Source organism: Melospiza melodia, chromosome 4 (genome assembly GCF_035770615.1).
Source record: "Melospiza melodia melodia isolate bMelMel2 chromosome 4, bMelMel2.pri, whole genome shotgun sequence".
In the NCBI taxonomy this organism is placed as follows: domain Eukaryota; kingdom Metazoa; phylum Chordata; class Aves; order Passeriformes; family Passerellidae; genus Melospiza; species Melospiza melodia.
In genome coordinates this window covers 77420842-77447765 of record NC_086197.1, presented here as the reverse complement: position 1 = coordinate 77447765, position 26924 = coordinate 77420842, and the positions used below count along the sequence as shown (strand labels likewise).

At 36.7% G+C, this 26924-nt stretch overlaps 1 protein-coding gene across 4 annotated transcripts in view; it reads left to right on the top strand.

Annotated features, from left to right (window-relative positions):
• DOCK4 (dedicator of cytokinesis 4) overlaps positions 1-26924 on the top strand; it is a 223059-nt gene that overhangs the window by 115529 nt on the left and 80606 nt on the right. For all 4 annotated transcript variants that reach the window (XM_063155266.1, XM_063155267.1, XM_063155265.1 and 1 more), the window contains 3 exons: positions 144-232; positions 12623-12748; positions 26207-26331. In XM_063155266.1, the coding sequence (XP_063011336.1) occupies positions 144-232; positions 12623-12748; positions 26207-26331 (340 nt within the window). The remainder of the gene's footprint in view (positions 1-143; positions 233-12622; positions 12749-26206; positions 26332-26924) is intronic.

Below are 26924 nucleotides of genomic sequence, written 5' to 3'. Positions count from 1 at the left end.
AGGCGGTTCCATGGGGCTTTGTTTGCTCCCACTGTGTTAGCTGTTTGATGAGCTAAAGAGGATTTATTTAGGGATATGTTGGGAAGTTGGTCTGATGAACTTGTGTTCCCATTTCAGAATTTAAAAAGTTATGATTTTTCTAGGTGCAACACAGAGAGTGACTGGTATCAGATCCATGAAAATATCATTAAAAAGCTGAATGCACGTTACAACTTGACAGGCTCCAATGCAGGTGAGTCATTTGCTGCCTTTCTGTTTGCATTCTTAGGGGTTTCTTAGTTTGCAAATTAAATAGCTCTATTGTAGAAAGACTAACATCACTAACATCTATGAAAGAAACATTTTTGCACATAGAGAAAAATAGTCAGATGAAAATGTAAAATACTGCTGTTCATGTGTGCATTTAAAAATAACAAAAATAAGTTAATTTTTTGCAAGGAGCTATATAATATAAACTTTTATTCTGTGCTGAGGACCTACAGCTTGCTGGAGTTCTGTTTAGTTCTGGAGCTGATTAAATTATTGATCCACATTGCTTGACATTTCTTCTTCACATTTTCACCAGGAATATAAAATTTGCCATGGACATTGCTGTCGTGTTTTAGGAATGGTATTCCCCAGTTTAGTATTCGCACTAAAAGGCAAACCACTCTCCTGCACCTTCTGGTGGGATATACGAAAGGCAGAGATCCTGAGGTGGCATAAAAACAATTCACTGGAAAGAGCAATGAGATAAGAGAAAGAAACAGAATCAGCAGCAATATTAGTAACAAAAATGTACAAAAGAGGGTGATTCACATGCAAATGCTCACCAAGGACAACAATCAGCAATGGTGGATGAGTTTCCCCTCCCTCCAGGCTCTCTCTTGACCTCTCCTTCCTGGAAGCCAGAGTTCCTTACTTCCACACCATCCATGATGTAGCTGCTCTAGAACAGCAACCCAGACAAGCCCTCATGGCTCCAGACCTCACCCCTCATGGCCAAAACCAGAACAATCATCTATTACACTTCAGAAGAAAATGGAAGTGCAGTTTGCATTCCTGCTGGTAGCTTTGCATTCCACCTGAGCAAATGCAGAGTCGTAATTTCAGAATTTACCAATAGTCCCCATGGTCAGCTGTATGTTACTGGAACTGTCTGAGATAAGTTGGGGTGTGAGACTTAAGGAATGGGACACAGCTGACCTTTGCTATTATGAGATGGTGGTTTCATTCACAGGAGATTATGAATTTGTATTTTTTGTTTTCTTTTTTCAATATCAACTTGCTAACTTTTTCTGAATTCTGTCATTCAAAGGGGCCATCAAACTTGAAATGAAACCTGAAATGGAGGCTTATGAGTCTATTGTCCCTGTATTCAAATGTTGGTTTTCCCTGTGAAATGTCAATTAGTTGAAATATGCCCATAGAGAAATCTCATTTTCAAGGTTTCAGTATATTGTATTTGTAATGCCTTTCCTGTAGCAGACTTCAGGCTTCTTTAACTGTGTTGTACATTGCAGGCTTCTTTAACTTGACTTCAAGCACAATGTTTGTCTTGAAAATGTATGTTAAGCTATCTTTAGAGGATAACCAAGAAGCACATAAAAGCTCATTTATCAAGACTGAAGTTATATATTTAGCCATTTCTAATTTGATTATTTTCTCATAATAGAATCTAGCCCAATATATGCATATATTTAAGGTTTAGAATATCATGGATCTTATTGGACAATAAGTATGAAAATCGTGTAATGAAAATAGATACATTACTGAGTAAGTTTAATGTTTGGCTTCTTAAATGTGTGTTAATCATATTCATCAAGAAAAATTTATTCTTCATCGTTCTGACTGTCCATATAATGTGTGCTTACTCTGTGATACATTGCTAATCCTGCTCTTCTCTCATGAAATTAAAGTTCACAGTTAAATGTGCAGTTCTTAGGAGACATTGGATAAATTTGAATACTCTAAATTATGTGAATTTTCAGCATGAAAGATGTGGCATGTGAATGTTTTTACATGTTGCAGGAGGAAACTAAAGGTAGCAAATGGAAGATTAGCTGCATTTTGAAAAGGATTGTCAGGGTAAGGGAGGCAAAGAGGGAAGAGCAGCACAGAACTCCAGCAGTGGATGTGAAGGCTGGAGAGAGAAGGAGGCAGTGAGCAGTAATGCCACTTCCAGCACTGAGCAAGTGAAAGATAAACTATGGGAGGGTATTTATAACACACACATGAAATTCTTTCTCCTGTGACTCCTTAGCAGCCTGAAAAAGCACTTGCAAGGTTTTAGCAATATGTTCAGATACTTCTGCTGACACCTCATGGAAAATATTGTTGTTACACTACTTTTCATTTTTTATTTGCTGTCTTTTTCTGTGGTAGTGTTCTGTGGCTGGTTCTGAAGCCTCATTAGCTTTGGCTGCCACCTTGTTGTTGTCAAAAAAAGATAACACCTTGCATTACTGGAGAGAGATGTCTTTTCTCTCCCTTAGGAACTGTTGTAGGTATGTGCCAGATGTAGGAAAACTTGATGGTTTTGGGTTTATATTACACTTGCCCTTTTCAAATCACCTTGAATACTTAGAAAATACTTAAAAAGGAAGCATGGTAAAAACAACAGCAAAGATGCTTCAGACTATTGTCTGTTCTCCAAGCTTGTTCCCTCTTCATATTCCTGTACAGTTTCTTTCAAGTCAGGAGATTTTACATGTTTTAGTTCCCACAAATTGTTGTGTCCCCCTGCTAAAATAGTTTATCAGATAGTTCATAATATTCTTCAGGAAAAAAAAAAATCTTCCTTTTTTTGTGGCAATCTGAAAAGGAACTCAAAATGTACTTTGAGTGTCTTGCATGTAAAATGCATGGTGACATACTATAGCATTTGTGTTTGCCACTCAATCCCCCAGTGCCAAAAACTTACCTTTTCTGCTTGAACTCATGGCAGTTCTTAAGTACAGAATCCTCTCACATCTTATTCTCAGCTTGTGTCTAAAAACGATCAGATAAAGTCAAACGACTGCCATTTGTTTATAAAGCTCAAAAAGGAGCAGGGCACAGACGTTCATCCCCATTCCTCTTCTCAGTGGTGCAGGAATGGAAGGAAGGGTGCATTCTCATGGATAATTTAGTATCCTTTGCTGGAGTGGGAACAGGAATGTGTTTTCTGTAAGAATTTCCAATCTAACAGAGTGGAGCAGCAGGTAGTGGATGCAATTCCCATTCACCACTGGTCTTTGCAGCTGGTGTAAGGTATCATGTTGCTGGAAAACACCTGGGTGCCTGGTGTAAGGGATGAAATGAATATTGCAAAGGCCAAATTGTACAACCTTTGCTGCATTTAGTAGCTTTGTTATTTCTTACATAGAGTTTCTGGTATTTGTGGAATGTCATTATTACACAAACCAGATTTCAGTAACATCTGGAGCAGAGTTGGCTGTAAAATCTATTTTCTGTAAAATATTTTTTCTTAGAATTAGAAGCTGGTTACTTTGTTTTAAATATTAAATGCAAAAACAGTGGAAAACCTAATATTCCTGCATAGACATCACACCTAATTGCATCAGTTTTATGAGGAAAATAGCACATTTCTATTTTTGTATCTGTGGAATCAGAGATCTGATTTGGAAAAGGATTTTCAGCCAGTCTTGCATGTCCCAGATGAGCACGCTAATTGCTTGGCTTCTCCAACTTCCCTGCAGCAACTGTTCAACTTTGTATATGATCTGAAAATATTCATGATACCATGGGGAAAGTGGAAGTGGCTCTAAAGCCTTCTGAGTAGCACATAATTTTCTTAAGTGTGATCTATATTCATGTCCTCTTACCAGTCTCTCAGATGAAAGATTTAAACCTGGATCTCATGATATATATGAATGTTCTCCCCAGTGAGTTACCTGATAAAAATCATATTTAAATGTCCATGAAATGCACTATGAATTTCTTTTTCTTCACACTCCTATGAAAAGAAAGACTGAACGACTTACTTTTAAGGAGAAGCAAGACATTCTGGTTTACTCTGCTTTTCCCTTTAGGCTCCTAATAGTCTCAAGTGTAAGCTTTTCTGTAAATGCTGATTGGGATTTCCTTATAACAAGTTTTGAAAAGTCTTGCCTCATGCAGTAATTCTTGGAAGCTGAGGAAGGGATACATGTGATTTTCAGTTGTGACAGCAAAGGAGGTAAAAATCCTTTTTAGTCCTATAGAGATTAAATTACTGATGTAAGAAATTATAAACACCTGTGGCTGCTCTGTAGCTTTGAACTCGTGTGGAGTCCATGGAAATAACTGATGTAGTGGGAAAGTCTTTCCTTGTGCCATTATCTTGGAGTGTTCTGATGAACTAGACAAGACTGATGTAACCTAATTGCCTTTGTACTGAGGACAGTGTGGTTTATTCTGTGGTACCAATGCCAAACTTACTTTGCAGCTCCACTGGGAACACTGTTAATTATACATTAATTGCTGTGAGTGCTTGAAACTAGAATTCCTTGGTTGAAGCAAGGAGGACTTGAAGCCCATGTGTTGACAGATGTTTGCCAACACTACCACCATGAAGAAGGACAATCTGTCATCTCAAGGAGGAATGTTATTCATCAGATCACACAGTAAGCTGGGCTGGAAGGGTCCTCAGGAAGTTATGTGGTCCAACACCAGCAGAAACAGGAACCCACCTCAGAGTGAGATCAAACGTTTTTGAAGTTCAGTGAGGATGCTCATTCAAAGGCAAATAATTTTAACTTTATTTCAACCAACCTAAAGTAAGCTTCATAGAACATCCTTCAGTGTACGGAACTATTTTTACCTCATATGTGGGACTTTTTTTCCACAATATACCTGCCACTGAGTCTCTGTCTCAGTGGTCATATAAGGCTTGGTCAGAAAAGACATGAGGTAGACCAGCCCACTGCATGAGCTCGTCTGACAAGATCTAAGTTCTGGGGCAGGGATGACAATGGACACAGCTGGTTAGAAACAGTGATATGTGCTTTGGGGCTTTCTCATGCCTGTTCACCTGCATTCAGCAGCCCCTTGGCACTGTGATGATATAATTTCTCCATGGTTACTGTCAAACACTGAGAAATTTAAGGGAACAAGTACTTTGTCTGTTTCATTTCCTCTTTCACAAAAAGTAAGCTTTGGCTTGCAAATTCCTTGGTTTGGGGCAGGAAGCGTCTAAGTGTCATTATTTACCTTGCAGGGGAGAAACTACAGAGTCCCCTTAATCAGGGAGCATCATTTTTTCACACTTGTGAAATGAAGAGCTACAAGAGATCAAATGCAGCAGGGAATTGCTTGCTCAGTATATGTCTACAATAAATAAATTTAAAAATAAATACAATGCATATAAAATAATATATATTTATATATATATTTATATATGTTTTAAAATTTATATATAATTAAAATAAAATACATATAAAATATAATTAATAAATTTTAAAAAAAGGAGTAGAGCTGTGGTAACTTGAAGTATTTTCTAGCTACCAGAAGTAATGTGTGTTTACGTGACACTACCCCAGCAGCTCACAGCATTACCACACTCAGAGTTGTTGCAAGGAGAGCTTTTTCCTGTGAACCACCACAAGAAATCTCAGATGGGAAACTAAATGTGCATTCCCTGCTAGGGAGAGCTATGGGTTTTAGCCAAAAAGAAAGCATAGGCTTACAGTGAAGAATTGACTGGAGCAATGACTGGGGAGCAATGAGGAGGAATGATAGCCGGAGAATGATAGCATGAACTTCACTGAGGAGGTAAAACAGAATGAAGTACATAACTTTTAGGCAACTCCTGGGCATATAATTAATCACAGAAAAGATTTCTAATGTTTGCGTTTTATCAACAAGGTTCTCAGGTGTCAGCATTGCTTTGAAATGTATTTTTTATTTCACATCACTAATATTTAAACAGCAAGTGCATTTGCTTAGTTACTCTAGTTCTAGGAAAAGTTATAAATCTGTCATTTTTAATCTTTGTTTTGTGACAAGGAGATTGCGTATTCCAGTTTGATGTCTTTAAGAATTAGTTGTCACTGCAGGCAGCTGTTTGAAATACATTTAAAATAAGAATACTACTCTTATGTGCTTCACTACATATACAATGAATTAAGGCATTCTTTTTTGTTCTCAAAAAATGCTAAAGCCAAAAGATTACTCATATAGAGAATTTTGCACATGAAGTGTTGTTCCAAGATCATTTGGCCCTGAAGAGATAAGGGTGTAATAGAGTCAAATTCATGTTGTTTTCAGGGAAGAATGAAAAATGTGCCATTGTGGTACTGCCAGGGAGATTATCTATTCAGTAGAAACTATGATTTGTTGTTCAATAATAGAATAATAGAATCATAGAATTGTTTAGGCTGAGAAAGGCCTTTAAGATCCTGGAGTCCAACCATTAACCCAGGGCTGCCAAGTGGGTCTTTTAAATATCTCCAGGGACAGTGAGCCAAGCACTTCTCTGGGCAGCCTTTTCCAAGGCAACTTGTAACTTGAGAGTAGGGATGGACCCCACCTCACTGCAGCCTCCTTTCTGGTGGTTGTAGAGAGGGATAAGGTCTCCCCTCAGCTTCCTTTCCTCCAGATTAAGCAACCCCAGCTGCCCAGCTGCTTCTCATAAAAACTGTGCCCCAAGACCCTTCACCAGCCCTGCTGCCTCACTCTGGAGATGCTTCAGCACCTCAGCTTCCTCCCTGTGGTGAAGACCTCAAAACTGAACACAGGATTTGAGGTGAGGACAGGGGAACAAACCCTACCCTGGTCCTGCTGGACACACTCTTGCTGCCTGTGGTTCAAGTGGCTCTCAATTTAAACCCAGAAATTCCTAGGTAAGGCTGCATAATAACAATAGCTGGTTCATATTTCTATCTTGGAGTTGCATTATGTCTTTATAAGCCTTTTCCAAAAATTTCTTCTACTTGTTGGATATAGCGTTGACTTCCTTCATTTAATCTACTAAAAGAATACAAAATCTTTACACTATTTCAAATTATTAATATAGCACATACATAAGATTTTAACTTCTTCAAAGAATATATTTATAAGTTGTTTACAATTGTTACCTAGGTTCTTACGTTGGTGGGGATTAGATTTTTAACATTTTGTTCAGATACCTATTAAACATCTGTTTCCTTTGAAATAAGACTCATAACTGGAATACAAATAGCTAAATTTCTAATACAATTCTGTTTCCATGAAGAACTGCACTTCATGAAGGAGAAAATAACAAGTGTTTCCTTGGAACCTTTTATTTGCACTAGAAGCAATATAAACCACTTATAATTGCAGAATTGTGTATTTTGCACACTCCATAATATTCTAGCTAACCATCTACTTTGTAAAAATGTAATTATAAAAATCTTTGTGCAAGATGGTTCACCTTTGCAGTGTAACACTGTAGTGTGCAAATGGGTGCTGCCATGCCCAGTGACTTGTTCATAGAAAAGGGCAGCAGTGACGTTGTTAAGGCAAGAACTGGAGACAATATTTCTGAAATTTTTATTGTCTTTATAGGGTAGTTAGGCTAGATGCTTATAATAGTAACTTAGCCTTTTGGTCCTTCATCCTGTGGTAAGTCTGGCAAGAAATACTTGAGGTTCTCTCACCTACCTTGTAAAGAAATTCCAAGCCAGTTTTGAATGACAGCTAAATCTCATTTGCATTTAAGTGTCTCTCTTCCATTTGAGGAAGAAAAACATCCCTACTTTATACACTTGAGGACATTTCTGACAAAAATCTTGACAAAAGAGCTCCAAGAAAGCTGTCAAAGTGTTGCAATGGCATTGATGCATTCTTTTTTTAGTGAGCTAAACCTCAGAATTTAAAACTGAGGAAAAGAGGAGTTTGAAGTTTAATTTGATAATTCCAATTAATCAGAATGAAGTCTTCAAAAAGGCAATCAAGGACTGAATCTACCTCTCCTTCTTTACCTCTCTATTCCCAGACTGTAATTTGTGGGATTTTCTACTCAGAGTTTTCTGTGGCCAAGATTTATACAACTGTTGGTCCCAGATCACATTAAATCAGTAAACCATTTGTTTGTGCAAATCTGCTGGTTTTACCTTTACCTTTTTACCTTGTTACTTAAAACACTACTGGAAATTGGAACACCTGTAAGCCCTGAAAAAGCTTTATCATCTTTAGGCAGTTTTATTTGGACAGATGCCTTATTTTATTACTTTTCTTTAAATACAAACAGTGCTGAATAACATTCTGTCCGAGGTTGGTTTTTTTTTCTTCTATCAGTTTTCTGAGCAGCTGCTAGGCATTTTCTTCTTAATATGATCAAGGACTCTCTGCTGCCAGTAGATAGAAGCTGACTGTAAATTATTTCCCCTGCCCCCAGAAGCCCAAATGCAAATAAAGTTGGTCTATAAGCATAATGAACAGATGCCTTTTGTCATAACTAAGTGCAGAAATAAATAATGCAGCACAAAAGCTGTTTGAAGGTAAAATGACAAATCTAACAAAAGTCTGATATGCTTATTCAGCAGATTGACAATTTTCTGCATTGTCTTTCATCTAAATAATAAAAATCTGTCTTGGGTTGAAATTTAGTACAAGTTAATAGTAAGAAATTTCATGTGCTTGCAAAAGAAATAAAAGCATATCTATTTGCAGTGCCTTACAGAGTATTGTTGTAGTGGTTTCAAAACTGGGGTAAATAAAGAGTAATAGCTAACACAAGATGTTTTAATTATCACTGGGGAGGTAATTGAAGCTTTTTTCTGAAGGGACAAAGCTAGGCTACAGACATTATTAAAAAAATGTGCCAGTCCTTCAGAGACTGGATAATAATTTTTGTTGTTATGTTTTAGCTCCTAATATTCTAGAAGTGGAAAATGTATAGTTAGGAAGTTTTTGATGGCTCCCAGGTGGAATAAATGGTGTAGTGGTCCTATCAGCCGCAGTCAGATGGAGTGTAGGGTGACATGCTGCACATTTCTATTTTGCTTTGTCTGTGAACAGCTGTCCTATCACAAAATGCTCTATGTTTTTCTAAAACTAATAATTTTGCTGTGTTTAACCTGGCCTAGAACACTTCCAGGAATGGGACATCCACAATTTCTCTAGGCATCTTTTTTCAGTGACTCGCCACCTTCACCATAAGGAATTTCTTCCTCACATTTGATCTGAAGCTCCTCTCTTTTAGTTTAAGGGTGATGTATTTCAGCTTGTGAGTTCCTCTTCAATCTCCTTTGTTTTGCAATGTGCCTGAGGGAGTCCCTCTTAGGCTGAATCTTCACCCTTCTGAAAATCTGAATGTGATGTTTCAGTATGTTTTGAATTATGTTAGCTAATGCTTATTGATTCCGGTAGCTCAGTTTATAATAAGCATACAAACTCTAGACTCTGTGAGTTATTCCATCTTTTTTCAAGTACCTCTTCCCCATGATTTTTATTACATTTGTGTGGTTCCTCAGTCATGGTGGGTGTCTGCTTTCTTCTGGAAGTGAATTGCAATTTTATAAACCCATGAATATGGGATTGCTGTGGCTTGCAACTGGCCACAGGCTTTGTGTTTGGCTGACAGCAAGATCCTCTTTACCTGTCTGGACTTGTCTTACCCTGTGTTGTTCTGAGAGGAGATTTGTTCTGACTTGTAAAAGCATATATCAAATTACAAAATAATCAATTTTATCTGCCTTATTATAGCTCTTGCTTAGTTTTGTGCAGTTGTGTGGTGGATGTATGCTTTGTATTTAACAAATACCTATGACATGTACTTAGTGTAGAGTTAACCAGCTCTAACCCTAGACTAACATGGAACACAGAAGATTAAAGACATGTGACCATAACACACCTTGGAAGTACTGGCACAGGATGGTACTAGAGGCCTGTGGACAGCTCACCAGTGGCCAATTATTGGTCATCAAATAGTGTGGGTTTGAGAGCAGAGTGAAAGCAGTTCTGGGGGCAACCCTTTGATATACAGTATGCTCCTTTTGCCCATCTCAACATCCTGAAAGTAATATATTGTGGGGAATTCAGGCAACCTGTTCTGTAATGTGGGCATCACACCTCAGTAACACTATGCGTCTTATGATTTCAGACCCTTAATGGAGGGTGGCCTGGGTGTCTTCCAAAATTTGTGGAGCTTTGACAGAGCAATCTGAATGCTTACCTGGGAATTACGTTCTTTTCATTGATTAGGTAGAATACGTGTGCTCCCAACTTCAGCATTTTACCGAAATTATCAGTTCTACTTCTTGTCAATTCCCTTTTTTTGACAGCTGGGTCCTCAGTGGTAAAACTGTTAACTTGAAGACTTGATTTTTGGAGGTCGTTCAGATTTCCTTCTCTGTGCATCCTTGCTTTGTTTCCATTCTGGCTGACTTTCACTCTTTTGTAGTTACTAGCCTCTTCACACCATATAACCAATTTTTTTTAAGTAACTTTGCCATCTGTAATCCAGTGTTCTTCATTTTTCTGAAAAGCTGGGGAATGCATGCCATTTATATTCCAAAGATGTATTTAAACTATAAGTAAAATGACTAACCTGTGTTTCAGGTGTGTTCACTGAGAGATTTCTTGATACTTTTGGATGTATAAAGATGACTCTTCATTCTCTAACAATGAATGCCATGAAATGCAGAGCTCTATATCTTTCTTTCCTTGCATGAGCGAGTGCTTAAAATCCTTGACAGATAGCTTTTTTCTCAAGTTAAAAGTGTTTAGCCGTTGATGAGGTGTTTTTGACATCTGATTTTAAAGTTAAATAAAATTCTTCAAGGGAATCTGTGAAATTTATATTGAAAGAAAATTGAATTTGGAGTCTTCAACCTTTGTTTAGAAAACACAATAACTTTACACCAGGTGGTGTACAATATCTGATTAATGCTGTTGTGGTTGATGTGATCTGTAACAATAGTAAATGGGTTTTTCAGGTTTCCAAGGAAACAGTGCAATGGGGGCATATGAGGGCATGATTATACATGTGTATGTATGACAATTTCTTAAAATATAAAAGCAGCAAGATTTGGGGTGGTCTAAATATCCATATTTATCAGGGAGCTATACCCAGCCGAGCTCTTCCCATACAGCAATGAAAAACCTTTCACCTGCTCTAACAGAGCCTGAATTTTGCTTTGTACCAAGCTTCTGTACTGTCAGCTAGCCGTGGTGTGGTTTGTTTTCTCACCTGCCCAAATAATGATTGTCACTTCTTCCTAAAGGTCGTTCACTGTATAACCATAGAACAAATTCCCCTATAAAAATAATTAATATCCATGGCATTAAATACAGTCCTTAAAATAGAAAAGACTTTACTGAATGCTTTTTCTTGTAAGATTTCTTTATGCACCCAGTTGGAGATGTGTAGGCGAGCTGTTTTTATGAGAAGGAAGGTTTGGTCAGAGTATCACTTTCTCTGGAGTTGCCAAAATAAGAAAATGTAAACATAGGTAAGGGGAAAAATATAAAAGTTGTCATGGTAATTATAAATATGATCTGCTGGAGCCTGGACTGGCAGTACATAGTGCGGAGTTTTGAGCCCTGATTTTTTGCAACTGCCAGACTTCAAGTAAATTTATTCACTTGAACAGTAATATGGTTGTAGGGAAAATTTCTTTCAAAGCCAAAAGGACTGATGACCTTGTTGTTCAGTCTGTGTTGTACATGTTATTTGCTTCAGCTTAATCTCAAGTTCATTATGACTCTTCTTCTGAGTTGTCTGTTTATCTCCAGTTGTTGAGTGCATACAAAGCTTTTATCTTCTCCTTGATCTGTGTGTTGACACAGGATATGCCGTAGTAATGCTGAAGGTCAGGCAAGATTAATCTTTACAAGCTGTGTCATTCTGACACTTGCCTCAGTGATTATATTTGCAATAACCAAAAGGCATGCCTGTTGCTTTTGTTAATCTCAACTGTAATGAAGTATGCTCTTTGCAATTTATTTGTGTACTGCAGATGTAGTAGAAGGAGTTATGCTTCCTTGGTTCTAGAGGAATAAAAATTGGAAAATAGTTAAATGGCCACCCTTGCATTTTGCATGTCTTCTTGCGAACATAATGAGTATGATTGATTAAATCTGGTAAATGTTGAACAAAAATTGTAATTTTAGTCCTTATGAAATTACTGTTCCTAAGACAGTAATTATATTAGCTTACTAGAATTTTTTCTTCAGATTTTAGATGAATAAATTATATAACTCTGTATGAGTTGATACAAAGTGATACACTGTGATGAGACTTCTGTGTTTCACCCATAGCTCAGGGCAGAAATTGTATGTGCACTTTTTCTTGCATGTCAATAAAGGCAGGGTTGTGTTGAAGGAAGTGAAAAATTAAAATAATACCAAATGCCCTGATAGCAAAATTTCTCCAAATTGACCTCTTTCTAGTTCTCTTTTTAGTTAAAATTTTAGTCTGTCCCTACTGATATAATTTTCATTCATGTCATTGTGGTTCAATTACACATCAGTAATAATTTGCTAATGTTTTCATAGGTAGTTGTTTTCAAGTCTTTACTGATTTTTTGATGTTGATACCCTTCACAAATACACTTTAGAATTGAAGTAGGTTGGCTTCCCCTGAGTTTCCTGTTCTCAAGAATGCATATATACTTGCAAATACATAAAATTTTTAAGTAGTACTGATAATCTGTTTGAATGTCTAAGTTTTCATTGTTTTTCTCTTCATTTTCAGGTCTTGCAGTTTCTCTTCAGTTGCTTCATGGAGACATAGAACAAATTAGGAGGGAGTATACATCCAGATTTACGCATGGAGTATCCATAACAAGGAAACTAGGTTTTTCCAATATTATAATGCCTGGTAAGTTAAAGTGAAAACTATCGTGCTAAGCAGTAAAAGAAAGAACTTATGAGAAATTACTTGATTTTCAAATGAATACTGCATTCTGAAACATCTTAAACAGTCCCTGAGATTTTTATATTACCATTTTTTCATAAAGATAGAAGAAACTGTGTCCCAGTGGTGCCATTACATTATATTGTATAGTTGTCATGCCAGTGTCAAAACAACTATGGCTATAGGAGCCTTTTTTGAGAGATGGAACCCCCCTTTATAGAGGTGAAGATGAGTGAATGCAAGACTGCTGAGCTCTATGCAGGTAAAAAGATAACCAGCAGAACCAATTCATAGGAGCTGGTAGCTTTTTAAATAAAGACTCACAGAATTTCACTGATACTGTACAGCTTCTGCTTTCATGAGGTTTGTTTCTCCAAAATAGAGATGACTGGAAATGGACAATAATATAGATGTAGAGGCTTCATTTTGTGTATATTATATGACAAAATAGGCAAATACTTTAACCAATGCTAAAGAGTGTGGAAAGATTGTGTCAGTGTGATTGTGAAGAAGCAAATAGCGGAAGAAGATCATAGAACAATTTATAACTACATCCCTGCAATTAAATTTTGTAGAAGTTCAGTGGGTTGCTGAAAATTAGGAAGCAAATGTCTCTTTAAAGGCAAAGCATACTTTCAAGCAGATCAGTTTGGCATGATTATGCTGTTATGTTGTTGCTGAGAAATGTTGCAGGGAGGAGCTCACATCTTAGTTTCAGCTGAGTCCACGCATACAGTCTTGACTTTCTCAAATGTAAATCATCCCCATGACTTTCAGATTTTTAATAGGGACTATCTTCTTCATATAAAGATCTGTCTTTGCATTCCTGTGGACCTAAATCAGAAGTAAACTAGGGTTCTGAGGCAAGAATAAATAAACTTTCATACTTCACTGATCGAGGAGGTCTTAAACAGGCATTTGAAACTCAGTAATGAGGCTCAGCTTTAGCTGTGGGCATGTCTTTCTCTTGAACTTCTGCCTGAAACTTGACAACTGAGAATTCACTCTTGTGTTCTTACTGCCAATTAAACATCTGTCCTTCTGCATCCTTGATCAGCACTACTGGTCACTTAAAACATGCACAATAGCACAAGTTAATAAAACAGTTTCAGCACTACAATGAAAATGGTGTAACTGCAGTATTTAGAATAATGAAATGCATAAGTCAGGTGCCATTTAAATTGAAGTTAGTTTCTATATATATGCCTAATGCAAGCAATTCAATTGATGTTTTATGGCTTATTAGCTAGTCTTTATTTGTTGTCTTACTGTTGGATTTGAAATTTGAATAAAATGGGTGTTGTAGATAGTCTGGTAGATAGCAGTGGAAGCAATTTTACTGAGCACACTGTAACTCCTATTAGGAATAATTTCCCCAGTTATCTATGATTTAGTGACCTGCTGCTCTGTGTTATCAAATTTGCTAAGTTCTATGAATAGATCTCTTATCCCTTCATTTTCCGCTTGAGAAATAACACAATGTACTAAACTGCAAGAAACATGTTATAGCAGGGTAGTGTAATCAGCTGCTGGAGGAGTTTCTTGACTCAGTTTCAAAGAATTATGCAGGTTCACTTTGTCACTGTTTAAATTTAAAAAATAATGGGTTCTGGTATACTGCTGTCTCAGTCCAATTGTATGCATGCATGAGTTTAAATAATGTACAGCTTCTGTGTGTGCTGGCATAGAAGGGATTTCTCCTAAAGAGAAATAATCATCTCAGTCTTGCAATGATGAGTTTCAAGGACTAACCAGAGTAGTATGCCCTAGGCCCTGAAATGCCCTCAGCAACCTAGCCTTTGAAATGCTTTTTTAATTTAAAGCTCCTCTTTCATTCTATTTATCTTCTGGTGGGTTTTTTTTTCTCACAGATAAATTAGAGAACTTCATCTTTTGCCACTAGAAATGGTCATTAATTAGATCTTATTTTATATTTTTGTTGAAAGGGTGTTGCTGTGGCTAATTAACACTTAGGTTAGTGTTGTGAATAAGACTCTTGAATTATTCAATAAGAAATGCTTCATGCTGCTAAACTGCAGTATCTCTCTTAGAAATGCCATATTTTAAGTCTCTCTCCTATTCTGGTGTATTTAAACTCTCTCTGACCTTCCTTTTTTGTCATACCAATCCTTTTCTCTGTGGAGGTTTTGCTATGAAAAGTAACTGGGGTCAGCATACATGCCAAACCAGAATTGACAATAATAGTGCGTGTTTTTATAGAGTAATGTGTTTTGTGTCACTGCAGCTTTGACAGACTGAAGCCACAAATACACTGTCCAGGACCCTTGGAATTTCTTAATGAAGAACTCCCAAGTATTTTAGGAAATGAAGTAGATGGATGGAAAAAAGTATAGGGCTATGATTTAAAAAGTCTGTGAAATAGGTAACTTTGTTCTAGCCAACAAAAGAAGGGCAGGCAGTGAAAGTGTCAACTTGTGAGGATAATCAATATGCATTTTGTAGGTTTGACCAGGATTTCAGGGCAGACTCCATGCAAGCATTGGTAAATTCTCTTCCAGCATTCTAGTGTGGTTGTCTGCAGATATACAGCCTATATTCTCAGGAAGCTTTGTACAACATTGAAGGACATCTATGCTTGCACACTGAGTTTCTGTGCTCACCACTTCCTGACAACTACATCATTATTAATATATAACATTAAACAGTTGGTATTTACAAATCTAGTATACTTTTGAGGAGCACTCTAAGGTAAATTTACATACAAAATAGGTAATGAAATATGAAAGTCCTTTTCCTATGCATACTTTTACCAACTTTTTTGCTATTTTATGTAGTTCAGTGTTACGGAATCTCTTTTCAAATTTGACTTAGAGCACCTGTATCAGTGCATGCCTTCAGAGCTGTTCATGCTCATGTGTTATACACGTGCATGTACACGTTCTTTGGCCCCAGTGTGGAAAATATCTAATTCTGTAAATAAGCCTGTTCACTAATATGTGTTGCCTGGAGTTTTTAGAATTGTAATAAACCCTAGCACAGCTGTTTGTCTAAATGAGGACTTAACTGGCTTTGCTAGATGCCCACTCTGCCTCCCAGTTGTAAATAGACTAAACTTTTGTGTGGTAAGCATACATACAGGTGCATGTCTTCTTTAGTTGTGCATTCCAGATCAGAACTGCATCTGCTTTACTTCATTTAAGCTACACTGTTCTTAACTGTGCTAAGTCTATTACTGGTAGTTTACTGGTAGTTGTTGTCTTAACTGCTTGGTACTTTCAAAGACAAAATCCATTCAGCGTGATACAAAAGCATTTAAAATAATCTCATCATCTTCCTGTAGAATACTTTTTTCACTAAGCAATTCAGTGAAGTCCAAGCCTTCCTTCCTGGAATTTTACCTACAAACTTCCTCTATACAGCTTTGTCTATAGTAATATGACAAGATAATTCTGACTTAAAACAGCTAGGGATTTGATTTTGAAAGGCTCAGTGACTTAGAGACTGCAGCTCAAAATGTCTTTATCCATAAAATGTACTTTGATGTGTAAACCATTGGCCTGTTGGCTGACATCTCAAAAGAATTTCTCAGGTAGATATCAGTTAGCTATCCTTTTTTTCAGCTTATGATCTGAACTGGTGCCATTACTGCTGTTGTTGATCATGACATGCTTTGATTTAAGGATAAGAGTTAATATTTCTTCCTTTCCATCCAAATTATTAAAATCATATGCTATTGTAAGAGGTTAAAGAATTGGTGCATCCCTACAATGGTTCTACATTGACCAGTGTTTACCTTGTGCACAAGCTTAGTGTGGTATCTGTACTGGTATCTAGAGCTGGGCTAGTCAATCCTGACTGGAGAAGTCTTGGCTTGTAATAATTAACCTGGAATTTTTTGGTCCTTTTCTATTTCTGCGATAAATTTTGACAAATGTCATTGCTAAAAACTCTACATGCAGCTGTACTATTAAGCTTTGTAGAGGAACTTTCATTCTTTCGAACTTATTTGTCCAAGATTAAAAGCTGCATTTTGTTTCAACATTGTCTTTTTCTTTTTTGCATTTTAGCAGATAAAATGAGGTGCCTGGGATATTGCTGTGCTTTTAAGTTTCCTATGTTAAGCTTTCATTTGCTTAATTCAAGAAAAGTAACTGAATTTTTTTCCTATCACTCTGCATTGCTTTATGTTTGTCACCTTTTAACTTCATTAGATGTCCTTTTGCTGACCAGTTAAATCTCATCAGATCCTGTCCTTCAAAGCTACTGAATGTACTAATCGTGCTTTCATCTGGATTATTAAAAGGCCTTTTCATGTCCAAGTACACACCAACCTTTCTTACTATTTTCAGAAGCTTTTTAAAATAAAGCTAGAAATAGAATCTTTGTCTTTTTATACAAATGGTCTCAAAAAATGCTATCTTTGTGATAACATTCATTATCAATTATGTGATTTTTGACTAGAGACAGTCATTCTTTCAAAGCATAGAAAAAAGATTCTGCAAAAATGTAAAGGTGTTGTATTCATGTTGTCTTCATATTTCTCAAGTCCCATAGTGTACCAAGCTGTTCCCCTCTGCAGCACAGTTCTCCATGCGTCTTCTCAGGGGCTCGTCCTGGGCTCTCGACCCACCCCTATTTATTCCAGTTACCATCACGAGCCACAGCTGCTGCCCAACTAAGGACTTTGCAGCTGTGGCTCGTTTGGAGTAACTAGGACCCAAACATAGATCTTACAGGGACTCTCTCCATAAGGACCCACTTTATCTAATACATAGATCTTACAGGGACTCTCTCCATATTGATGTTGTATTCTTGTTGTATTCGTATTTCTCAAGTCCCATGCTCTACCAAGCTGTTCTTCTCTGCAGCACAGTCCTTCGTGTGTCTTCTCAGGGGCTCCTCCTGGGCTCTTGACCCACCCCTTTTATCCCAGCTATCTTTACAAGCCACAACTGCTGCCCAACTAAGGACTTCGCAGCTGTGACTGATTTAGAATAGCTAGGACCCACTTATCTAATACATAGAACTCTCACTACATTTCAGTTGTTGTATTCTCATTGCTGTTATAACAATACATATATTCAGGCCTCCACATTTCCCCCCTTTTCTTTTAGCAATTACACAATTACAATACACATACAGTCCCAGCTCTCAGGCTGCCACAGCTCTCGGCTGTCCGGGGGGTTCCATACCTTCTCTCGATGTTTGGCCGCGTGTTCTTCATCACGTCGGGGTCACCAGTTGTTGTATTCTTATTGCTGTTATAACAATACATATATTCAGGCCTCCACATAAAGGAAGCTATAGAATATGTTGTCTTCATCATGGTAAGTGTCTGTATCTGCCAGTGAGCTTGGAGTTAGTAAAGAGCTGTAGATTCTAGGAGAAGAAATCTATATCTGACACACTTCAACATTTTTCTTCCTTTAGCAATGGAGTGAATTTTCCCAAACTTTTCTTTATACTATATGAAGTCCAAACAGTTAAAATTTAACTTCTGCCACTGGATATATTAGTTACACAAAATATGTTTGAGCAATATGGTGGAGTAAAGACAAACCCTGCATTTTGACCTTTCACAAAATTGTAGTACTCTAGGAGGAATATCCTCTGCTTTTCAAATCCTATTTTAATACTATTTAAAAACTTTAATCCTATCTGTTGAAGGAATTAACATTTATACAAGTCACTGGAGAAAAGAAGGGTATGATGCATTTCATTAGACAAGTGTAAGGAACTTGTATATTGTTTTTCTTCTCCTTTCTACTCCTCTATCTTATTTTTTTGGTTCATTAGAAACTAAAGGGAAAAATAGAAGAAAACTGTGGAAAGGGAAGACAAGCCAGAATTTAATTGTACTTCCCTTGATTTAAAATTGCTGGAAATGAAGAATAGGGAAAAGAGTCTTCTGCAGTTTATGGTATTTGAAGAATAGGCTGGCTTTCTACTGAGTATAGAATAAGTAGCAGTGATGCATGGGAGGTGTATGCAAGTACAGTTATGGCTTGGAAGTTTTTTTTTTATAAATTGGGTAAGGAACACTGGCAAACTAACAAATGAATGTTTTAGCTCTGTTAAAGCAAACAGTCTTTCACAGTTGTGTTGGAAATATTTTCCTTATTCTGAAGTTTGACAAAGTCAACAAGTCAAAGTTTTCTGTTGAAAAAAGTTTGCAATTTTTTTATTCCTTGCTTGTTTAAAGCAGCTTGTTTTACATTTCATTGATAGAAGGAAGAGAAAAAAAAGTCACGGAACAATTGGGTATTATGTGGTAAATGTACAAGCAAGTATTTGAGAATTCCTTGTAAAGGGCATTTTGTTTGCTTAATCAGATGTTTTCTGGTGAGTGTGTCTTAGAGTTTGTTGAGTGTTTCTGTAGTAAAGCTGAAAATGCAGATAATGTTTTATTAAAAAATGAAAGTAACTGAGGAAAGTACTAAAAAAATCAGTTTATTCATCTCTGATTTAAATGTCCAAGTCTACTTAATTCAATAATAAAAAGGCAGAGATGTTACCAAAGTGACCAATGCTCCTAAAATCCTAACATATGCAGAGTTGTTTTAATTAAGTTTCCCATACATAAACAAGAATACTAGTCATAATATATAAAGTAGCTGCTAGTATATAAATAGTAGAAATTGCCTTAATTTTTTCTGCCTCTTCCCTATAATATACTTAAATACAGACATACAACCTGCCCCAAAATATTCTTTGTCAAATGTCACCCAGAGGGTCTCAGTTTGAGTTTTTCTTTGTATGTATGTATTTAAGCACTAAATAAAAGCTTTTCTCATTCGTGAGTCATGTGTGTATATTACTTATAAATATTTTGAATGTGTGCAAAACTTGCTTGGTTGTTTTTTACCTCAGTGATGGAGAAGTGAAGGTCTGCTCAGTGGGGAAAAAGCGCTGAACAGACAGCTGACTGGTGGCTGTCACAGTCTTTAAAACTCAAACGTGTTCACTGGCAGCTTCAAGCATGTCAATGAGATTTGCCCCCCTTTTTGAAAGTGCTGAATATATTCCCTGATAAGCAGCCAGTCAGTCTTTCAGTATCTTCTAAAAGGCAAAACAAAAAGGAAATTGTTTCAGTAATGGGATTTCATTTCCTACAGTGATGAAATTCTTTGTGAAATGCAGCATGCCTGTGTGTCCTACTAAGCTGCTGTCCTTAAGAATGCCCTTCTCTCAGATAACATTCTTCTCTATTACAATTTTTATAAATGATCCTAGATTGCTTACCTTGATTTTTTTTAATTAATTTTTGTTTTTAAATTAAATGTGTAAGAAATCAGGAAGGGAAGAAAAAAGAATAGTTGAGTGAAGACCTGCTGGTCAAACTAAAGGACAACAAGAAAATGTAGAAGCAGTGAAAGTATTAATAGGTGTGCTGGAAAAAATATTGAAATATTGCCCAGTTGTGTAGTGATGGGGTCAGGACGGCTAAGGCAAAGTTGGAGCTGAAATCAGCAAGGGAATGCAAAGAAAAATAAGAACTTCTGTAGGTATTTCAGCCAGAAAAGAAAATAAAAGCATACGCCTTGTGATCAGCATGACTGCTAAACTGGTCTCAGCAGATGAGAAGAAAAGGCTGAGGTACTCAGCAATATTTTTGCCTCAGTCTTCACTGTAAGTCTCTTTTCTCAACCTCTCAAATCTGGGGATCTCAAGGCAGGGACTGAAGGGAGCAAAGTTCCTCCCTCTGTAGGAAAATATCCAGTGACTGTAAAAAAGGAAACATTGCATCATATTTTTTTTTTAAAGGTAGGAATGCCAACACAGGGTGCCCAGAGAGAGTGTAGCTGTCTTATCCCTGGCAAGATTTAAGAAAAATTGGAGAGGGCTCTGAGCAACCTGCTCTAGTTGAAGATGTCCCAGCTCATTGCATGGAAGTTGGACTATGAAATCATCAACATTCAACTGCCAGAAGGGGATTAGCAAGACAGAAAACTTTACTAAGCTTCCTTAGCACTCTCCTCAAGTTAAAAGTTTAAATCATCTTCTGCTGCTTTTTTTTTTTTTTTTTTTTTATATCCTCCCACTGGCAGTTGCTACACAACTCTTTTTCTCATTCTACAAAGTATTCTAAGGATCTTTTTTCTAGAATGTTTTCATCCACAAGGTTTACATTCTGGGTTAGTACCATTTTGTCTGTGCCACAGCCAGAGATCTTCAGTCCCTACAACTGAAAAATTTTAAGAGCTGTTCAAGATATATTTAGAGTATAAAGCATCTCATTAGCCCCTATTTTACATAGATGAACAGGAACTTCCTTTAAATGAAATTAGGTTTTTTTGCTCTTCTGCAATTCATGATTCTAAAGGTCCTACAGTTCTGAGCAAAGCTTTCAAAAAAGCAGTTCCAAACAAAAGCTCCTAGTGAGGTCTGTGTACTTATTTTTAAATTATTGGCTGTTGTCAGTACAGCAGTACCTATCAGAGATGCTTGTTCAAATACACTCATGCTGTGTTTTGTTACCCTACTAAATAATAAAATTGAAATTTATTTCACTAGAAAGCTTTTTGAGGATAACTGGCAAACTAAACTCCTGTTTCTAACGAAGACACTACCTTTGATCTTTGACAGCTATCTTCTGCTTGAAAACCTTGTTTCATATTAATATGCTACAAGAGATTTTGCAGTTCTAAATAGGTTTGAAATACAAGAAAAGTCTTGTTATAATACCCGTGTTGCAGCTGCAACTCACAGGTTTGTCAGTGTAAGTTTAAAAGCAATTTTGTAATGAAAAATCATTGCTTTGATGCTTAGGTTAGGTGCAAATGCTTCTATAAAAATAACAGTGCAAATGATGGATTCATACAAAGGCTCTCCTGAGGCTTGTACTGATCTGACTTTGTCCTGACTAGTGATTACCTGTGTTGTTCCTGCCACCTGAGATTCTGTGGGTGCAGTTAAACCTCTCTGAGCTGGGGGCAGTTTACATGCAGGTCCAACTTGGGAGCAGCAGGGGACCAGAGCTTGTACACAGGTCCTTGATAGTGATGATGGAGCCTCCAACCTATGAAGGAAAGGGAGGCTGCAGAGGCATCCCATAATAAAACTCTGCAGTGACCATAATAGGTCCCTGAGCACACATTGTCATCTCCAGCCTGGAAATTACTCCTGGCTCTTTTCTCTTTACTGCTTATTTAATAGTTATAGTTTGTAGTTTGCAGGTTAAGAAAGGCTGACCCTATTCACTGCATCCTCCATCAGTCCTCTTGTGGTTGTTTTTGACTTTAATTGGCCTTTCCTCCTGTTCCTAATATTAGATTTTGCATGTAATTGATGCTGATCAGGTGTCTGTCCCTCGCCCCCATTCTGCCCTGGTACAATTCATTGCTAGTTGGATTGAAGTCATGAAGCTTTTGCTTCATAGGTCAGAATTTTTGAGCTATAATGTACCGGGTAAGCCCCTACAGCTGGGACAGGAGGGGTTTGGAGCTCTTCCTCTCTTAGCCCATGGAGAGTCTTTTCAAGATAATTTTGCCAGATTAAAACTGCAATGTATTGGCAGGACCATATGATGAGGCAGGTACTGCCAGTGCTGTGCTGTACAAATTTCTATTTAGCAACTCAGACATTTCAATTCAACACATTTCATTTACAATTAAATTCACATGCCAGAGTGGCTGTCCATGCAGAATGTGCTCTGAAAGCTTGTGCATGTTATGTCTGTATTCACACCACTGCAGCTTGACTTTGTTGTCGTTGTTAAATTCTGTGAAAATTCCGTTTCCATATGGCTTTAACCCTCACTTAATACTAGAAGCTCTTGTAGGAATTTGTCAGCCTGCTTTTGGTGAAAAGGTGAAATCATAGGGTGCTAACTAAGTCCCAAAGTGTTGGGCTTATTGGGTCACTTCTGTAATTAGGACAGAATATAACCCTTTTCAACACATTCAATTGCATGATTGTCAGATGAACAAACAACTTCCCTAGATACACTCCTTGGTCCTCACAGTTCTGTTTTTTCCAAAAACAGCTTATTACTTCCCACTCTCATAGGGACCAACACCAACTTTTTTATGTCTTCTTTGTTGTTTACCATCTCACACCCAATGTACAACAATCCTCTGTCTTACCTATGCTGGTTGTAACATGTTAACCTCATTTTTTTCTTGAAATAATGTCTAGAAAGTAGCTTTACCAAGATAAACAGCTTTTTAAGCAGTGAAATCATTCAAATAACACAGAAATGCTACAAAAGACTTCTTTAATTTGCTTTTCTCCAGCATCTGCTGACTCAGTTCATAACCTACATGAAGTATCTTTGACTTCTAAGGAGACTTAGATGGTTTAGCTTCACAGAAAATGTTTATTGATTTTAAACGTGTGTGATTCATTATTTGATAGTCATTTCTTACCCAGAAAGCTGACAGTCCTAGACAAAGCTGATTTAATGTGGGATTTGACTCTGGCTAAGAATGTTACTAACCGATTATTGCTCTCTGCGTGTTCATTTCACAGTCTGGATGCCCTAAATTCAAACAGGTGAAAGTGACCTGTAATAACAGGGGCCAGGGAATGGAAATGCTCCATCAGAGCAGGGAGAAATGAGCTGCCCTTTGTTTTGAAACAAATACTTTCAAGTGCTCTAGATCTTTGGTACCACTCAGTATCATTATAGGTGGAGGTAGGTTTTTCACTTCAAAAGCTGAGCACATTTTTTAATATTGTTTTCAGTTGCTTATTCCTGTACCAAACTTCATGCTGAAAACAGCCGTTGGATGTTTTCTCTGAGACAAGCTTGGAGAAGGAGACACTGTATTTCTCAACACAGAAATGGGCTGGAATTAGTGTGTTGCTTGTTAAATCTCATCTAAAGCCTCTGTCTGATAGAGATTTAATTCTGTAGGTATGTTTCAACCAGTAATTAAAATCTGATGTACTGTGCTGTTTGAAATGTGCCCTTCCTATTTCTGTGTTGATTCCTCACATTTGGTGAAGTGTAACACTGTAAAGTCTCAGTACACATACACCTGTAAGATTTATTTCAGTCATGCAGATAAGTTCAGCTGAAGATACCTTTTGTACTCACCAAAGTCTACCTCAGAACTCTGATATTCAGCTGGACTTGGCCTTTCAGTGCTACTTATGGTTGTAATTGACTACCTTAGTGACAAGGAGTTGATTTAATCTGTCTGGTTGACTGGTGAAGGCAAAGATCCCATAGAAAAATGATGCATATTCTTATAATCAAATGTGTAATTATAGTTACCCTAAATAAGAAAGATCAGTTAAAGGAATATAGATATATTCAGCAATGTGCTGATGTTTGAATGCTTTATAGAGAATTTTGAATGTTTTTTATGGGAAGTGGAACCGTAAACTAATGCCCTAACTTAATTTAAACAGACAATTTCAATTTTTGGAGTGAGAATTTTTGTTAAGGAAGGTGGAAAAATGGCATTTTTGTAAAAGCTGAGTATGCACCGAAGAGTATGGTAATTACCCCCTGATGGTCTCCCAGCCTCCAGCTATTTTCAACTCAAGGGATTTCCTGAGTCCTTATGATTGCCATTTTCATATCCTGTAGCTGATTTTTTTTCACAATTTCTCCATCTTTTCCTTTCATCATTTTACGTTACTTACATCATAACATCCTTTGGAAAGCTTTGGGTTTGTGTTTGGGTTTTGTTTTGAGATTGCTTTTCTGTTTGGTGTTGGGGTTTTTTGGTTTCTTTTTCTTACAAGGCCATCACCTGAATAACCATCACCTTTTGCTTATTTTAAACCTGTTTCCCACCAGGAACCAGAGCCTGATCTGGTGGTTGCTCTCACTTATTAGTAATCCAGTTCTTTCATCCTTGACTTCAGACACTCTTAAGTGAATACTATTTGTATTTGTTCTGTTGATTCTGTCTAGCTGTATTGTAGCCTCTGCCCATGATTGTTTCAGCAGGTTACTGATAATAAGGTAATACAATGGCAGATTTCCCCCCTTGTTTGTGGGCATGGGTCTTGAGGCATCTGTGATATGGCAATTTCTTCTTTAAATCTTTTTATCATTTAGATTGTGCTTTGGAGGAATCATTTAATTATTTTGCATCCAGTGATGTAATAATATTATGAAAATATTAGATTAACTATAGCAAGATCATTGTTTCTGTTACTTAAAAATTACTAGAGAGTTGCATTAAAATGTAAGGAATGTGAAACATGAGAGTATTATGGAAAGTTCAAGCATGTCAAATTCTACTTGCAAATTAAAATGCAGTTAGAAATTGAACATGCATTAATTATTTATGTTACATATATTATAATTAATTTTACCCACAATACAAGTACACATCCCATGGTTGCCTTCCAAGTGGCACACCTATAAATATACCAAACTATCACACTTTCAGCAGTGCTGAGTGAAAATCTGCCTTATTAAAAGATGAAATTCCCTTTTCACTAAACTTGCATTTCTCTAGATGAAAACATATAATCTCAGTTTCTGTTTCAACAAAGTCCAGAAATAAGAATTTTAGAAAATTCTTCTCATTATGATGCTGTTCATCCTTCATTGTTCTGCCTTTCACAAGGAATGTCCATTTGCTTCAAAGTAGTTCTGGTAACTTTGTTCAAGAGTTGGATTTGTTTGCACTCTTCACAAATAGGTTCAGCATCTTTAAACAGAACAGGGGTTTCCCTACTATGGCACTTGAGTCGCTACCAGTACTGCTTTTACCCCTGCCAGGTCCCCACTGCAACCACTCTTTCCTCTTTTCATCAAACTTTGCAATTTGTGTCAACTGAAGCTAAAATAAAATTACTATTGATCTGGTCCATATGATCTGTTTGTGTTCTGACAGACTACTTAGTGTGATACTGCATGAACGTGCAAAGAATTTAAATTTAGATGTGCTAGCAGTCCTTGTACATGCAAACTTTTCCCTCAAAAGCTTTGGAACACCCTATTAATGTAAAATATATTGAGATTTTTTTAGATTACAAATTGTAATGCTCATAATCCGGGAAGACTGCCCTTCTAATGGAATGAACACCAGCTCTTGGTTTTCCCTTTTTCAAAATAATACATTTCCTGTTAAGATTAAGCAGGAGAAAAGTCGTAATCAATTAAACAGAGATCTGTAACAATTACTGATGAAAGGAAATACATTAATATTGCCTTAGATTAGAAGAAGAATTAAGTGAGGTGGAGCTAGACACTGGCTGCAGTATGGCTCGAGGAGCCAATGAAAAGACCAAACAGATTCAACAGGTGAGTAGAAGCCCCTAGAACTGGTTTAGTATGGCAAATAATCTTTGGGTTTTGAGAGGGATGAAGATCTTTTGCTTTTCTTGGTTTATGAGAACAATTATTGTTTAAAATCCAAAAATGCGGATAAATTGTGGATGCAGCACTGTCCTTTGTAAGATATCATGAAAATCTACTGAAGTACTGAAAGCAAAATTTAGCAAGTTGGACTGAATTTTGGACACATTGTTCAGTATTTGCTTTTTTAATAGGTGAAATGAGGAATGATTTATATATCACTGTAGAAAGAGGAGAATTTGAGAAAGGAGGGAAAAGTGTGGCCAGAAATGTGGAAGTGACAATGCATGTGGTGGACAGCAGTGGTCAAATTTTAAAGGTATCCTTGTTTTATGTTTTTCCTTGCTATAGTTAATTTTGATACACTTTTTCACGTGTAAATCCTCTTTTGTGGCACTGATTGAAGAATACAAAAATGCTTTGGAAAGGACATATTTATCTTTTGCTGTCTTTAGGTATTCAAAGTGTTTCCACTTTGCTTAAAACATTTATAAAATGTCTATATTATTAAACCTTAATATATGTTTGTTTTATTTCTGTGATGAATTACATGATTGGGATAAACCTGTAAAATTGCCAACTAAATAACTGATGATTCCATTAAAATGTTGGAAAATGTTGAAGCAAGATCAAGTTTGGGAAAATTTTTTATTTCCTAAAAATTCTTCTTAGAAATATGCAATTTTTCATGTTACACAGAATAACTTCTTGATAATTGTGAATTTTGTGTCTGATTTTAATAAATTAGGGATTCTTACTGCAGAAGTCAGCACCATGTATCAGTAAAAAAAAGAAATTAATATTCCTTTTCATCTTCAAATTTTATTGCATGAGGCTGGTGATGGCTTACAAACAGGCAATGGTTTAAATTTTAATTATTAATAGATGACTGTTTCTCAACATTTTATTATA